We start from the raw sequence: 17,098 nt of genomic DNA, 5'->3' as shown, positions 1-17,098 counted from the left end.
TATTGGGGGGGGGGTCTTTCCAATAAGTCACCCAGACACCTTTTTTTTTAATACTCTCGTATATAACAACTTCACCTTAAAGGGGAACTATCGCAAAAATGTAATGTTAGCTTCAGCATACTAAAATAAGAAATTTTCTAAATACAATAAATTAAACATTCTGTACTGTTTCTGAAATAAAGGGGGGGGGGGTATTTTAATCTATGCTGTTCCCTTCTTCCTTGGCATCAGCTGATGTGAGTGACAGCAAGGCTTGGACATCGTTAGATGTGTATGTGGGATAGTGGCTGGCTGAAAATTGGGACAGTCCTGCAAAAAATAGGCCAGTTGGTAGTATGAACTCACACAAATTCCTGCTTTTGAATGGAAGGGCATTTTTAACCATAAATTATGAGTTTGTTGAGAACAGTGCGGTGCAAAGGGGTAGGCCCAAGCAGGCCTGAGGTGATGGTACAGTCCTGTGACCTTGGTAGTGTATCAAACACCGTATTTTGCTCAGGCAACAACTAGCAGTCTCGTGTGTATCCAGTAGTCGTGCATTCATGAGCCCTGTGTGTGTTTCACTGAAACTGGACAGACTTTTGGCAAAGATTTATGGCACCCTTTTAACATTTATTCCCAGAAGGGGAACAGTCAGTGGTGTATTCCTCCAAGAGCTTCTCTCAGACTCGGACGCCACTTAGTATTATCATCAAATAAATGAATGCTGCTCCTCAGAAGGAACTGATATAGAGCACCCAGTTTCTACCCGGAATGTGTGTGCTATGGAACTCGAACATATGCGGGTCACGCCTCTTTTAACGCGGCAGGCATATTGAGACGCTTATTAGGTGGGTGAAAGCGAGGCTTAGCACGCAGGACATGTTACCTGAGCCCTTGCAGGAAGTACAGTTCACGCTGTCATGGCCAATGTGCGGCTGGAGTTTAAGGCAAGCGCCGGGGATGCTGACCCTCAGACGAGGCCTCTACTGGTGCTGGGGCAGCTGCACAACCTGCAACGGGTGCCCTGGGCTGAACTGAAGGGGAAGCTGCACCCGAGAGTTACTGAAGAGGTGAAAGAAGGAAGGGATTCTAGTTACCATAAGGGAATGTTCCTATGCCCGGCGCTAGTGTTCATTCCATTGTTATTCTGCGTCTCTATTCTATATAATATCTGTAATAAAGGGGGCGAGTGTGAAGTGGGAGTAGTTATATGAATTAATAGGCTACAACAGAAATTAGGAGGAGTTAAAAGAACAGTAACACCAACAAATGAAAGTCTTTTAAAGGAATGACAATATAATGTCCTGTTACCCTGCAAAACTGGTGTATTTGCTTCACAAACACTACTATAGTTTGCAATAGTTTTGGTGTTACTGTTGCTTTAATTGTGAGCAACGCAGGGAAGACGTTCTGTATTATTGTTGCCTTACTTCCCTGCGTGTGAATGCTGGATATTAACGACAATACTTCTGTACGGAATTATCAAGACGTATGTGAATACTATAAATCTCATTCAAGCACAGGATACACAGTAGATAACAGATAAGTACTACTATAGTTTATATAAACAAGCTGCTGTGTAGCCATGGGGGCAGCCATTCAAGCACAGGATACACAGTAGATAACAGATAAGTACTACTATAGTTTATATAAACAAGCTGCTGTGTAGCCATGGGGGCAGCCATTCAAGCACAGGATACACAGTAGATAACAGATAAGTACTACTATAGTTTATATAAACAAGCTGCTGTGTAGCCATGGGGGCAGCAATTTAAACATCGGATACACAATAGATACATTCTGAAGAATCCCATTGTATACTACTGAGCTTATCTGTTATCTACTGTGTATCCTGTGCTTGAATGGCTGCCCCCATGGCTACACAGCAGCTTGTTTATATAAACTATATTAGTACTTATCTGTTATCTATTGTGTTTCCTGTACTTGAATGGCTGCCCCCATGGCTAAACAGCAGCATGTTTATATACACTATAGTAGTAATTATTTGTTATCTACTGTGTATCCTGTGCTTGAATGGCTGCCCCCCATGGCTACACAAGGGCTTATTTAAATAAACTATAGTAGTACTTATCTGTTATCTGCTGTGTATCCTGTGCTTGAATGGCTGCCCCCATGGCTACACAGCAGCTTGTTTATATAAACTATAGTAGTGTTTCTGAGGCAAACACACCAGTTGTATCGGTGCAGCACAACACTACATTATAGTTTTTGTTACTTTAAAATACTTTAATTTTTTGGTGTTACTGTTCCTTTACAGGGGTGGTTCACCTTCAAGCAACTAGTTGTTTTCAGATAGATCACCAGAAATAACGACTTTTTCCAATTACTTTCTATTTTCTATGCGTCAGGGTTTTTCTAATATTGAAGTGTAAAGTGTCATTTTTCATCTTCTAAAGCAGCTCTGGGAGGGGGAGTCGCCGACCCTGTAAACTGTTCTAAATTGATACATTTAGTTGATACATTTCTTATCTTTGTCCCTGCTGAGCAGAATCCCTGAGTTTCATTAAAGGCAGCTGTTAGAATTGATACAATAGTTACTGATACTCCAGAGATGCTGCTGAAAAATGGATCAACTAAATGTTGCAAAATTGTAACAGTTTAGAATCTGCACCTGAATTACTGAGCTGCCAGACTCAAACACCAGAGACACGAACATTCAACTTTAAACTTCGATTTTGGAAAAACTATAAAAAAAAAATAAATAATGGAAAGTAATTAAAAAAGGTCTGGGGAACAATCTGAAAACAACTGAACTGAAAAAAGTGTTTGGAAGGTGAACAACCCTTTTAATGTCCCCGAAACATAGTGAAGGAATGACTGGAAATGAACCCCTGGCTGAATTAACAATTGTTTCACATCCACTTTGCTAGGACGACTCTGTCAGCATTTTTCTATTCTTCTTTATCAGATGTTCCTTTATGGACTTGAAACTTTTTCCACATTGCACCGAAGCAATTCACTGAGCTCCTGATAAGACCCCCCTCTTGCTTGTCACTGCCTTGTGTGTGGATATAAAACCAACATATGTTGCATAATAAAAGAAAATGTAACTGGGTATATAGTTACGTATAAATGTCATTGCTATTGACTGTCCCTGCCTGTCTGTCCCTTTTGCACTGCTGGTTTTGACTCTGTAGCAGAAGTCGGCTTTCCGCTAGCCATGAGAGCTCTGGTTATCCACTGCCCTTGTGCTTTTTAAAAGTCAGAACCTCTGGTGCAGAGAAGGAGATGGACAGACGCTCCTTTCAATAACATTTACTCATAATTAAAAACCCATTAAGAATGAGGAATGGATGGTTATTGATGATTTGCTTAGAATGACATTTTCTCCCTTTAGGAAACATCATCATATATACGGTTGGGTTTATATTCCTTTTATAGGGTAAAATAATTCTGAGTGTGACATCTGGTAAATTCTTCATTTTGTACCTGCTCTTGGCAGCATGTCAGAGCTTTTAAAATCATTGACAGAAGAACCAGTGAAATCTGGTTTGAGTAAATAAAATATATTATGGGGAAATTATTGAAAGCATTGCATTCCTCTTCCCCTCCTTGTAAAGCTGTCTCCTAGACCCACCACTTGTGTCACAGGGGGTCATTTATAATGAGTGGGCAAATGAGCTCCAAGGCTGTAACCCATGGCAACCAATCTGGTGATTGCTTTCAGAACTTAACCTGCGGGTGGCTAAAAAAAGCTAATCACTGATTGGTTGCTATGGGTTACTGCCCAGGTGCAAATTTGCCCACTCTTTATAAAGACTACCTGCCTCTCCCCTGTAACTTACAGGGGGAGGGGCATGGGGTCTGTGACTCAAGCAGTGGGTGGGACTAGAACAGACTCCCTGCTATATTCGCTGGGATCCAATCCACCTGTCACAGATTCTCAGCTTTACCCTTTGTAAGGTGTCTTAAAGGGGAAGGAAACCTAGTCAGCGCAAACCCCCCACCCCCCCTCCCGTTTGTTGCCCACCCTCCCTCCTCCCCCCTGGCCTACCCGTCCCGCTGGGCAAATGCCCCTAACTTGTTACTTACCCTTCTGCGCAGGTCCAGTCCAGGGAGTTCACCGACGACATCTTCTTCCACGCGATCTTCTTCCTGCTTTGAACGGCGCATGCGCAGTAGGGTCATTTCGCCGGTACGATCTACTGCGCATGCGCCAAAACGCCGTTCACAGGAGGAAGAAGATCGCGTGGAAGAAGAGGGGGTGGGGGGTTTGCGCCGACTAGGTTTTCTTACCCTTTAAGCTGGCCATAGATGCACAGATATCGTACAAAACGAATTTTTGTATGATATTCGGATGTGTATGGTGGTAAATGAGCCGACTGATATCGGCAGAAGACTTGGATATTGGTCGGCTTGTTGATCGTGCTGGACGGAAAATTTTGATTGGGTGCCTTTGAAGACACCCAAACATCGGCCATTGTTAGTGCTAAATCATCAAATACAGGTAGAATTCTATTGTTTCTATCTGTAAATCTGACGATTCAGCTCTACACGTGTGTATTGAAACAAACGATCTTTCTTGGAAAGATCTTTTCCAAGAAAGATTGTAATTGTTACATCTATGGCCACCCTTACACCCAAAGAATCTTGGGAAAGAATGTGGTATCTCTGCATTTGGGTATTTTCTATTTAAAGATATGTACTGACCCATTGGGGTTTGTGTTTTATGCTCCGTTTGTTGATTTGTCGTTTTCATTTCTTATTAGATATGGCAGAGTGCTCTAAGCTCACTGAGCCCAAATCCTACAGACAACTGCCCTCTGTATCTGAACTACGCTACAGTCGCTGCTCTGCCCTCCCGAGTCAGCCGGCACAACAGCCCGTCGGCAGCGCATTTTATAACCCGACTCGTACGCAACAGCCTCCCTGGAGGGGCGAACCGCTGTATCCTGGTGAGTCCACAAACCAAGTGTCTTTCTTCTGTGTGCCCTGATTCATAGTTTATATAATAAGCTTTTCCATTTGTGTTATGCTGAAAGCACATGCAGCACAGCAAAATGTTGGAGCTTATTGTTCTTAAAGGGATTCTGTCACGATTTTTATGGTGTCGTTTTTATTTCTAAATGACACTGTTTACACTGCAAATAATTCACTCTACAATATAAAATTTCAGTCCTGAATCAGCAAATGATTTTTTTTTTTTGAATTTATAATATTGGTGTGTAGGCGCCATTTCAGGTAATTTTGCCTGGTCATGTGCTTTCAGAAAGAGCCAGCACTTTAGGATGGAACTGCTTTCTGGCAGGCTGTTGTTTCTCCTGCTCAATGTAACTGAATGTGTCACAGTGGGACCTGGATTTTACTATTGAGTGCTGTTCTTAGATCTACGAAGCAGCTGTTAGGGTAAGGTCACACTGGGAGATTTAGTCGTCCAGGAACTAATTGCCTCATCAATGCAGCATGGCACTCGTTTCATTTTCCGAAGTTGCCTCATGAGGAAACTTCGGGAAAAACGAAGTGCTGCGAGTGCCATGCCACAGGCAATTTCTTATTGTAGCAGGCGGAAGACAGGGGGAAGCAGTTCGGGAAGATTAGTCGCCCCAAAGAAGAGGTGATTAGGGTCAGGCCACACAAGCAGATTCGGGCAGATTAGTCACCCCTTCTTCGGGGCGACAATCTCCCCGAACTGCCTTCCCACTGCCCTCCGCCAACTAAAATGAAAATCGCCTGTGGCAATGCAGACGCGACGCTTTGTTTTCTGAAATCGCCAAAAGTTGTCTCACTACTGTTGCTAGTGTAGCCGGCGGAGGGCAGGGGGAAGGCAGTTCGGGGAAGTTATCGCCGCAAAGATGAGGCAATTTGTCGCTGGGGCTCCCTGAATCTGCTTGTGTGGACTGACCCTTAAGCTGGCCATTGACGCAAAGATCTGATCGTACGAATCGAGGATTCGTACTATTTTCGGACCGTGTGTGGAGAGTCCCGACATTTTTCGTCCGACGGAGATCGTACATTTGGTCGATCGGACAGGTTGAAAGATTTCGGCTGCAGATAATTTCTCTGCATGTATTGCCAATCGTACGATTTTCAGAGGGAGACTGTCACTAGCTTTGGTCGGACATAACTTTCGTACAATTGCTGTCAGGGGCAAAACATCGGCTGATCTGTTCTTTTCTACTTTATTTGATCGGAATGGTTTAGTGACAGGTTGAGAGATGGGAAAGTACAATGATTCGTACGATCGGATCTTTGCGTCTATGGTCAGCTTAAGTCGCTGGGCAACTAAATCTCCCAGAATCTCCCAGTGTGACCTTACCCTTATCTTGTGTTAGGGAATTGTTAACTGCTAGCTGCTGGGAAAGGGAGAGGGTGATATTACTCCATCTTGCAGTACCGCAGTAAAAAGTGACTGAAGTTTATCAGAGCACAAGCCACATGACTGGGGGCAGCTGAGAAACTGACAATATGTCTAGCCCCATGTCAGATTTCAAAATTAAATGTAAAAAAATCTGTTTGCTCTTTTGAGAAACAGATTTCAGTGCAGAATTCTGCTGGAGCAGCACTATTAACTGATGCGTTTTGGAAAAAACATGTGACAGTATCCCTTTAATTGTACTGGGGGCTGATGCTTAATCCGCTGCTCCTCTAGAGATGATGGCAACAATTTAGTCCCATGAGTGGCTCAATAACAAATAAGGTACATAGTTTTCCTCTATTGTTTTGCTCCCCATTGGGATTGGCAGATCCTTAATGTACCTTGTGTGTTTCAGATGGTATGTGAGCAGTCCGATCTATTCGCCAGCGCATGTGCCATCGCCCGGGCCTTCCCGCTATTCACCCGCCGGTCCAGCGCATCCCGCCGTGCAGACAAAAAGAAAGTAGTGGTGGAGTTTCTTTTGACCGGGCAGAACAATGGACCTATGGAACTTTCAACTCTGAAGGTAAATGAACCTCATCCTGCCTGTTCTATCTCCCAGTCCTGTTTTTCCAGCCTGTTCCAATGTTCTGACTCTTGTCTACGGCAGTGCTTGGAGAGCGCCACGGAAGGGGTGAGACTGGCAGCTCGCATTGTGGATACTCCATGTAGTGAAATGAACACTGACCACTTCATTGAGGTAAGTACCCTCTTGTGGGATTGGGGTATCACCACTTAGTAAAGATTCTAGTGGTTTCACAAGTGATTCTCCCATCTCTTCCCAGGAGATTAAGGCTGTTGCACTGGACCTGGGGATAACACCAGCCATTATCCGGGATGTGGAACTGAAGCAGAGAGGATTTGGAGGTACACATTGTGTATCTGGGTATCTCTGAGAACTTAAAGGGGTTGTTCACCTTTAAATTAACTTTTAGTATGATGTAGAAGAGTCAAATTATTAGAGAATTTGCAATTGGTTTTTATTATTTGTGGTTTTTGAGTTATTTCGCTTTTTATTCAGCCGTTTGCTATTTCAGGAATCTGGTTGCTAGAGTCCAAATTACCCCAGCAGCCATGCATTGCTTTGAATAAGAGACTGGAATATAAATAGGAGAGGCCCTGAATATAAAGGCGAGTGATAAAAAGCGCATTTGCTTTTGGTGGGGTCAGTGACCCACATTTGAAACCTGGAAAGAAGCAGGAGAAAAAAGCAAATCATTAAAAAACTATAAAAATAAATAAATAAAGACCAATTGAAAAGTTGCTTAGAATTGTCCATTCTATAACATATCAAAAATTAACTGAAAGGTGAACCACCCCTTTAGAGGAGAACTAAACCCTAAAAGTGAATAGGGATTAAAATGCCATGTTTTATATACTGAACTTATTGCACCAGCCTAAAGTTTCAGTTTGTCAATAGCAACAATGATCCAGGACTTCAAACTTGTCACAGGGGGTCACCATCTTGGAAAGTGTCTGTGACACTCACATGCTCAGTGGGCTCTGAGCAGCTGTTGAGAAGCTAAGCTGAGGGCTCGTCACTAATTATCAAGCACAAAATGATGTTGGTCTGTAATATAATCTGATGCTACAGGACTGATTATTAAATTCTGATGCTAATTGCACTGGCTTCTGCCATGTAGCAATTATTCATATTAATTACTAACCAGCCTTATATTGTGACCATTATGTGTACGGTTTATTTTGAGTGAGTCCCTAAGCTTAGTAAGTGACAGTGAACCAGCAGAAAAGAAGATGGGGAGCTACTACGGCATCTTTGGAGACACAGATCTTTACTGCTAAAGGGCTGTGGTTGACTGGGGCTGGTACAGAAGCACAAAACATAATGTACAACATTTCTAGCCTACTTTCTAGTTTAACTTTCCTTGTCCTTTAAGTAGTGATGTAATCATTTAAACGGTTAAATGTGACTGCAGTCAGCACTTTTATTAAACTTCACCTCATTTAATCGCAATAGGCTGTTCTCCACATTGTGATCAGTAAAGCAGAGCTATTGGGATATTAGGGGTTTCTTGCTCATTACTGTATCAGTAGGAAGTTTGTGGCACACTGTAAGAAAACTGGAGGTCACTCTCTGGGGCAAATAAAATAAGTGTACTTACATAAGAGCAAACCACATAGTATCTTAATGCTTCTGTCATGGAGATGCTGCCTATATGTAGCAAGGAGAGCAATGTGCCTAGTCATATAAGTAACCGGATTTATGTATTTACTTTCTAGGGATCTATGGGGTTGGAAAAGCAGCAGAACACCCCCCTGCCCTGGTGATTCTAAGTCACACCCCTGAGGGAGCCACTCAAACGATTGCCTGGGTAGGAAAAGGCATTGTGTACGACACAGGTGGACTCAGCATTAAGGGAAAGGTAAGTCTGTGCCTTTATCTCATTAGCAGTTTAAAGGAAGCAGACACGAAAGTGCCCCTTACTAAATCAAATAAGTGGTGTGCGGAGTATTCTTATTTTTGGAAGATTTGGGGTCTATTAAATGAATTGTTCAGTATAGACCCTTAGCTTATTGTGATCCAAAAATAAGAATACTCCGCACACCACTTTCCTAGGGTGCATTCACTTCCATGGCTGCTTCTAAGCCAAATGACTTCCATACTTTATTGCTGGCTGTCAATATATCCATGAACCACTCACTCTGTGTCCGTTTTATTCGGGGCAGACCACCATGCCAGGAATGAAGAGAGATTGTGGGGGAGCAGCAGCAGTTCTAGGAGCCTTCAAAGCAGCTGTTAAGCAGGTAAATAAACCTCATTTATGGTCTCTATTAAGATCTATGGGTTATCATATTAAAGGGCATGTAAAGGCAAAAAAAATAAAATCTAATTTTTACGCTCTTTAATGAAAAAGAAACCTATCTCCAGTATACTTTAATTAAAAAATGTGTACCGTTTTTATAACAAAACTGACTGTATGCAGTGAAATTCTCCCTTCATTTACTGCTGTGGATAGGAATAGTCAGATGGTCCCTAGCTGCTCTGAAGGGAAACAATCATACTTATGAACAGCAGGGGGAGCCCCACACCTTACTTCCCAGCCATGCAGAACTCAAGCAGCTTTGTTTGTTTCCCTGTAGAGCAGTCGGTGACTGTGTAGAGATTTGTATTGGATTTTATTTTTGCCTTTAAATCCCCTTTACTGTTTCCAGCTGCAGGGACAAAGATCATGGAGCCAGATTTAAACAGATAAACTGGGATTCTATTTGGAGGATTATTTTGCTTCAGCCACTGGTTCTGCAGAGTTGGAGAAAGTTTGTATTAAACAATACAAAAACTATAAAATCCATATTACATTAAATGACAACACAGGACCCAGTGCAGTCTGTATATTCTGATTATTAATCAGTCTTGCTGTATCGGCTTCTGGCAGATATTATTAGAGTTTAGCTGTTTTGATAATTTATGACGTTCCCTAAGCAGCCCAGACCACACTGAGCATGTGCACAGTCTTGGTCTTGCAAAGATGTTTAACAAAGTTACAAGATGGTGACCCCCTGTGGCCAACTTTGAAAGCATAAATCATTTGTTTGATTAGGCTTGTGGTGCGGTAAGTACATGTTTATGTTTAGTATACAAAATACAGCATTTCTAGCTTTTTTCTATTTTAGTCTTTACTTCCCCTGTAACTGTATAGGAAACCAGTGTCTAGTCCTAGGAATATTGATGCCCTGTATCAGTGCCAGGTTCTGCCCAATGCCAACTATTCACCCAGGAAAGCGGAACTCGATCAGCTACCAGCAATGTTGTTTGACGTTTTTCTCTGCTCCAATTTTAGGGTTTCAAGGATAATCTTCATGCCTTATTCTGCCTGGCGGAGAATTCTGTGGGTCCCAAAGCCACCAGGCCAGATGATATCCATGTGTTGTATTCTGGGAAGTAAGACCCCATTCCTCTATTTCTCTTTTCCTAATCATGGGGGCTACAGAGAAATATTCTTGTAACCTGCTTGTATATATGTTTTTTATCCCTGACAGAACAGTTGAGATAAACAACACGGATGCTGAAGGCAGGTTGGTGCTGGCGGATGGGGTCTCCTATGCATGCAAAGATCTGGGGGCTGATATCATTCTGGATATGGCAACACTAACGGGGGCTCAGGTATGTCCCTTCAGATCTGTGATAGTTATAGTAATATATGAAATACAACTCCTCTTCTGATGTAATTTTCAACTCATATATCTGCCTGCCTTCAGCTGCTCAGTATTACCCTTTGCATTAATTCTGTGTGGCCTAAATGTCCTTAACTGACTCTACTGACAGATATCAGATCGGCGGAAGGTCATGCACAACTGCACCTTACCCGGCCCTGACACCCTGTATCTTTCTCTAGCTCTCTGTGTTACACCATGAAATCTAACCTGCTGCTGTACTTTGAGTAAAATAATGCCTCCTATCTCAGAACTGTTCTATTTTTCTTACAACTAAACTGCACCAGATCCACCAGTAAAAATCCATGTCCTTCCAACGTATATGGCATAATCCAGAAAGCTGTAACATATGGGACAATATAACCACTGAAACAGGCAAAATTAAACCACTGGCGCAAATACTGAAGAAGATGGAAACTAAAACGATACCATATTACCAGGATATACTAAGGATGCACCGAATCCAGGATTCGGTTTGGGATTCGGCCAGGATTCGGATTGGACGAATCCTTCTGCCCAGCCGAACTGAATCTGAATTTGCATATGCAAATTAGGGACGGGGAGGGAAATCACTTGACTTTTTGTCACAAAACAAGGAAGTAAAAATGTTTTCCCCTTCCCACCCCTAATTTGCATATGCAAATTAGAATTTGGGTTTGCTATTCAGCCAAATCTTTCGCAAAGGATTCGGGCCGAATCCAAAATAGTGGATTGGGTGCATCCCTAGGATATACAAATCTCAAACTACAGCAGAACGGTAATTAAAGGACAAGCTAACTTAGCACTTCAACCCTTTGAAAAAAGTTGCCAAAGAATGGCCCACGCAAAGAAAACTGATCACTAACATTTACCATATATTGGCCCACAGACCCCTTCCCGAAACACCCATGCGTTACTGGGAAGATAATTTGCCATATGAATGGGAAGAAATATGGGACAAGGCCAAAAAAATCTTCCACATATGTTTGGTACAGGGAAAACGTGTATAAAATCCTACTTAACTGGTACTACATCCCAGATAAACTTCATACCAAATTCCCAAACACAACAGACATGTTGGAGAGGCTGTAAACAGCAAGGCACACTGGCCCACCTGATGTGGTACTGCCCAATAATCGTCCCTTACTGGGAGAACATGTCAGCACTCCTGAGTAGAGTACTCTTTCGGGAGATACCACTGAATGTTCTGGACAAACCACTCACTGGTAATACCAAAGCAGAGCAAAGTTTAATGTACCACATACTTGCAGCAGCTAGGAGACTTCTAAGCTTAAAGTGGAAACAGAGAATGGCCTCTATGATGAACAAAGTCCAAGATAAAGTGGAAGAAACATGGAGAATAGAATACGTGTCAGCTATACATAACAACAACATGCTGGCTTATAATAAGATATGGATGAATTGGATGTACCATTTCCCTAACACTCACATCCACATGAACGACACAAAGTCATAGGGTAAGGTCACACTGGGAGATTCGGGTGATTTAATCGCCTCTTCTTTGGGGCGACTAATCTCCCCGAGCTGTTTCCCAGTCTTCCACCTGCTAGAATGAAAAATCGCCTTTATTGTGAAAAAAATAATTAAATTACGAAATAGAGAGTTGGGGGGGGGGAAAAACTGCACCAGATAAACCCAATAAATTTGGTAGATTGTAGCTGAGGTTGGGAAAATAATGCATGGCCATACATTTTAGGGTCAGGCCACACGAGCAGATTCGGCAAGATTAGTTGCCCCAGCAAAAAATCGCCTCTTTAATTTTATTTAATTTCAATTCATTGTTGTCAGTCTCTTTAAATAAAATGTAGTCTTTAATAATACTATGTCATTGTATCGATTTCAGCATTTCTGTCTTCATCTGCAAAATATTTGTTGCTATACTGTTATCGCTTGTTTAACTTGAAAATCTAATAAAATATTTTCAAAATAAAAAAAAAAAAAAAATCGCCTCTTCTTCAGGGTGAAAATCTCCCCGAACTGCCTGCCCTCTGCCGGCTAAAATTAAAAACTGCGGCAATGCACATGCGTGCTTCATTTTCCGAAGTTGCCTCACGAGGAAACTTTGGGTGACTTTGGAAAAAGAAGTGCCACGTGTGCATTGCCGCAGGTGATTTTCATTTTAGCTGGCGGAGGGCAGGGGGAAGACAGTTTGGGGAGATTGTCGTCCCGAAGAAGAGGCGATTTGTCGCTGGGGCAACTAATCTTCCCGAATCTGCTCGTGTGGACTGACCCTTAACCCTTTAAAGGCAACAGACCAGACACATTTGAAGCTTTCTTCAGGTAGAACAGTCTATAGTAGGTTGAGAGAGGGGTAACTACTTGGGCCCAAACAGTAGCTGGGCATAAGAATAGTTGGGAACATGGCATGGTTTTTGATTTGTTACGATTTGACTTTCCCATCCAGAGCATAGCCACAGGTAAATACCACGCCGCTGTCCTGACCAACAGTGACGAGTGGGAAGTTGCTTGCGTGAAAGCTGGAAGGAAGTGTGGGGACCTCGTTCACCCGCTCGTTTATTGCCCTGAGCTGCACTTCAATGAGTTTTCTTCCGCTGTGGCTGATATGAAGAACTCTGTGGCTGTGAGTATTATATTCCCATTATTATAATCCCAATACATGCTGGTCTGTTACATGTGTGACTCATTCCCCCACCCCTGATACCTTCACCGTTGTATTATTTGATTTGTCCCAAAAATATCACTTGGTTATGCAGGTTATTAAACATCCATATCACCACAGACCTGACACCACACAGGTTGTTTTTTCTGCTCAGGAGTCAGTCAGGGGTGGTGTTGCCCCTGTTCCACAGTCAGATAGGAAGATTCATCAGTCAATCAAAGGTGATGGTCGGTGCAACAGCAGATGTCCCTCCCCTTATCATCGTTACAATTTATGACTACTTATAAAATTGACTCTACAATTAAAAATATGGTTTACTTCTATCAGCAGTTGGTATTTAGTTGTTCTCCTGCCCTTGTGTTGCCTGTGTAACTATATTATTATTATTATTATTTTTCTCTCTCAGGACCGGGAGAATGCACAGAGCTCCTGCGCTGGCCTCTTTATTGCCTCTCACATTGGCTTTGACTGGCCTGGGGTGTGGGTACATGTGGATATTGCATCTCCTGTCCATGCCGTAAGTATTGTCCTTTGTCACAAAGAAAATCAAATGCACTTTTAAGAGTTAAAAGAGCAGCAACTAACAATAAGAAACCCCTCCTCCCAAAGGCTCCATTTGTGTTTGGGGGTACAAATAAGGATGTCACAGCAGCCAGAATGGAGTCACTGACATTTAGAGGCATGTTTATCAATAATCAAATTTTGATTTCATGTGCATTTTTTTAACTCGATTTTACTTGAAAATTCGAATATTCTATTATTTATTATAAAAATCAAATAACTTAAAGGAGAATTCAACCCGTAGTTTAAAAAAAAACCCTGCCCCCTGGGTAGACTCCCTCCTCCCACACCCAGCCTACCTGCCCCCCCCCCTGGCAAATGCCCCTAATTTTTTCCGTTTAGATTCTGGCCTCGGAGTTCATGGCAGCCATCTTCTTCTTCTCCAGTAATCTTCGTGTATTGACGGAAATTTCGGGCATGCAGTTGGAGTATATTTCAGTTTGGAAATTTTCGTAACTTTCGGCGCATGTGCAGTGGTTCGGGACCGGAAATTTACTCCAACTGCGCATACGCCAAAACTTCCGAAAAAGACCGGAGAAAGAAGATGGCGCACGTGAACTCCCGTGGCCACAATCTGCACGGAGGGGAAAGTAAAAAATTAGGGGCATTAGGAGGGAGGGGGGGTCTACCCAGGGTAGGGGGGAGGGTTTTTTTTATTATGGGTTTAATTCTCCTTTAAACTCGGACAAATTTTACGAGTCAAAAACTTGAATTGTATTCGATCAAACTCGATTAACTCGAATGTCAGGAAGGCTGCAAACATCTCGAAATTGCTTACTGGACCTCTCCCATTGATTTCAACAGCAATTCGTCAGGTTTTAGGTGACGAATAGTCTAATTCTTAATGGGCCAGAGTATGATAAATCTCGTAATTTTTTTAAAAAAAAAACTCAAATCAAGTATGGATAATTTCCTAGTTGAATTTAACCGTTTTCAATTCGACCCTTAATAAACATGCCCCTTAATGTGATGAAACCCCCCCCCCAGCCTTTAATGAATCAATGTTAAATCCGTGGTCAGTACAATATTCAGATCAATATTCATATAGACGCAGTACATTTTAGGTAACAGCAGTATCAATAAGCCTGTTAGAAGGAGCACTAAATCCCTGCAGTTTTGTGTTGTTCAGTCATTATTTAGTGCCATGATGTAACTCCATCTTGTTTCCACAGGGTGAACGAGCCACTGGTTTTGGGGTGGCCCTGCTACTCTCCTTGTTTGGTCGTGCCTCTGAGGATTCCCTACTAAACATGGTCTCCCCTCTGGGAGAAGTTAATATCACAGACAACCATGAGAGGGATTCCAAGAGACGTCGGCTCGTGTAACCCCCCTCCCCAAACATTATAGATGCCCCTACAGGGCAGTTATGAACCCGTATCCCCAGCCAGGGCCACAGCTGATGTGCATTGTCATTACTTTGTTAAATTTCCATTGCGCTGATGCAGGGGAACCATCTTATTTTTAGTGACGGTCATTTTTCCCTTTTGTTGTAAAAGTGAACCCGTAAATCATCTTTTTTAGTAATGCACAAGTATTTCCAACCACTAATTATCACTCCATTACCATGTCTTCCCCCCCCATATCTGATCTGTTCCCCCTCATATCTCCAAGTTATTCATTTTGTAATCTTTTATTGATGCTTTCCAGCGGAATACAAATAATTTGCTCAAATGCAATGTCTGCCGACCATATCTGTTACATTCAGACCAGTCTCTGATGTGCCCTGGGCATTAATCCTCGTGTTTGTCTCTGGTCCATTTGATCATGGTTTCAGGAGACCTGTAGAGGAATATAAGTTTAGCAAATAGCTGCTCCTCCAGGTCCAAGTCGCCGGTCTCCCTCACCAGGAAGATGTCCGTACAAAGCTTTAAGATCCGATCCACGTTCGGGAGCTCTTCGAACATGATTGAACGAGAGATTCCGTTGAAGAATTCTCGGATGAATTTGCCAATGACCAGAACGACGGACATGTACAGACCGACAATGCTGCAGGGTCAGATAAAACAAGCAAAGGGTATCAGATCCAGGTCTTGCTTCAGTTACATTTACAAACCTGGAGGAGCAACTACCGCATTTCTGATTGCATTTCCCTGCACTCGTCACTGAATGGGGCATAACCTGCACCAAACTTTAACACATATATTAACAAGCAAAAAAGGGCACCTACCCATATCCAGCCAGGAACCCCAGGCTTTGTGGACTCGCCTTATCATTGTATATGATAAGTTTGATCGTTTCGCTGCACCCGGCGGAAGCACAGGCCGGAGCCCATTCCTGGATCAGCCACCATTCTGTCACTTGACTCGAGGTGGAGTTAAGAGACGCCTTCTCTAGCTTCAGTGTCAGGTTGCGGAAAAAAGCGTATTTCTCAACATCATCAGGCTTCTCTGAATGTGCTGAAAAATGGAAGGAAATAAACCACTGCCCCCTCCTAGAGAGATTTCATTAGATCTTATACATCCAACAGTTACAGCTTGTAGCTCATGGCTGAATTTGTTGAAGCAAGTTAAGCTGAAGCAGAAATATATTAGCAGTTCAAAAATATTATGCAACCTTCCCTTTTAAGGTGGTTTCTGGGGAAGAAAGTTGCTATACTAATTTTTAATCTAAAGGGATACAGTCATGAGAAAAAATGTTTTTTTTTTTTAAAAAAAATGTATCCGTTAATAGTGCTGCTCTAGCAGACTTCTGCACTAAAATCCATTTTTCAAAAGAGTAAACAGATTTTTTTTATATTCAATTTTGAATTCTGGCATGGGGCTAGACATATCGTCAGTTTCCCAGCTGCCCCATGTCATGTGACTCGTGCTCTGATAAACTTCAGTCAATTTTCACTGCTGTCCTGTAGTGATATCACCCCCTCCCTTTCCCCCCAGCAGCCTAACAAAAGAACAATGGGAAGGTAACCAGATAGAACCTCCCTAACACAAGATAACAGCTCCTTGGTAGATCTAAAAACAACACTCAATAGTAAAAGCCAAGTCCCACTAAGACTGATTCAGTTATTTGAGTAGGAGAAATAACAGCCTGCCAGAAAGTAGTTTGAATCCTAAAGTGCAGGCACAAGTCACATGACTGGGGCAGCTAGGAAACTGACAATATGTCTAGCCCCATGTCAGATTTCAAAATTGAATATAAAAAAAAAATCTGTTTGCCTATTTGAGAATTGGATTTCAGTGCAGAATTCTGCTGGAGCAGCACTATTAAGTGCTCTGTGCTGTCCAGTAGATGGAGCTTCTCCAGTGCTACAATGCAGTCCCTGGCTAATGGAGTTCCCCATGAGAATGGACACTTTATCTACCTGTTATCAGTCGGTGTGCGATTTTGGCTTCGGAACCAGCGTTGGCTCGGATATGTTTTGGCAAGATGTTCTTCAGCATCCTGTG

The 17,098-nt window shown here is 42.5% G+C and overlaps 2 protein-coding genes across 2 annotated transcripts in view; one reads left to right on the top strand and one right to left on the bottom strand.

The window, feature by feature from the left end:
• The first annotated feature begins 878 nt into the window (after nucleotides 1-878).
• npepl1.L (aminopeptidase like 1 L homeolog) lies at nucleotides 879-15,383 on the top strand. The gene is given in 12 exon segments (NM_001096845.1): nucleotides 879-1,052; nucleotides 4,713-4,898; nucleotides 6,714-6,884; nucleotides 6,969-7,058; nucleotides 7,144-7,225; nucleotides 8,600-8,742; nucleotides 9,047-9,124; nucleotides 10,159-10,259; nucleotides 10,358-10,481; nucleotides 12,936-13,112; nucleotides 13,558-13,668; nucleotides 14,885-15,383. Coding segments are annotated over 12 exon segments (1,566 nt in total). The 5' UTR covers nucleotides 879-902; the 3' UTR covers nucleotides 15,038-15,383.
• Nucleotides 15,384-15,442: 59 nt separating this feature from the next.
• LOC108701777 (piezo-type mechanosensitive ion channel component 2) overlaps nucleotides 15,443-17,098 on the bottom strand; it is a 48,480-nt gene continuing 46,824 nt past the window's right edge. Inside the window, exons 55-57 of the mRNA XM_041575822.1 lie at nucleotides 17,014-17,093; nucleotides 15,880-16,108; nucleotides 15,443-15,698 (exon numbers count right to left, since the gene is read on the bottom strand). Of these exons, the coding sequence (XP_041431756.1) occupies nucleotides 15,443-15,698; nucleotides 15,880-16,108; nucleotides 17,014-17,093 (565 nt within the window). The remainder of the gene's footprint in view (nucleotides 15,699-15,879; nucleotides 16,109-17,013; nucleotides 17,094-17,098) is intronic.

The sequence above is a fragment of the Xenopus laevis genome, chromosome 9_10L (assembly GCF_017654675.1).
Source record: "Xenopus laevis strain J_2021 chromosome 9_10L, Xenopus_laevis_v10.1, whole genome shotgun sequence".
Taxonomy (NCBI): domain Eukaryota; kingdom Metazoa; phylum Chordata; class Amphibia; order Anura; family Pipidae; genus Xenopus; species Xenopus laevis.
This window is presented reverse-complemented; position numbering and strand designations above follow the sequence as displayed.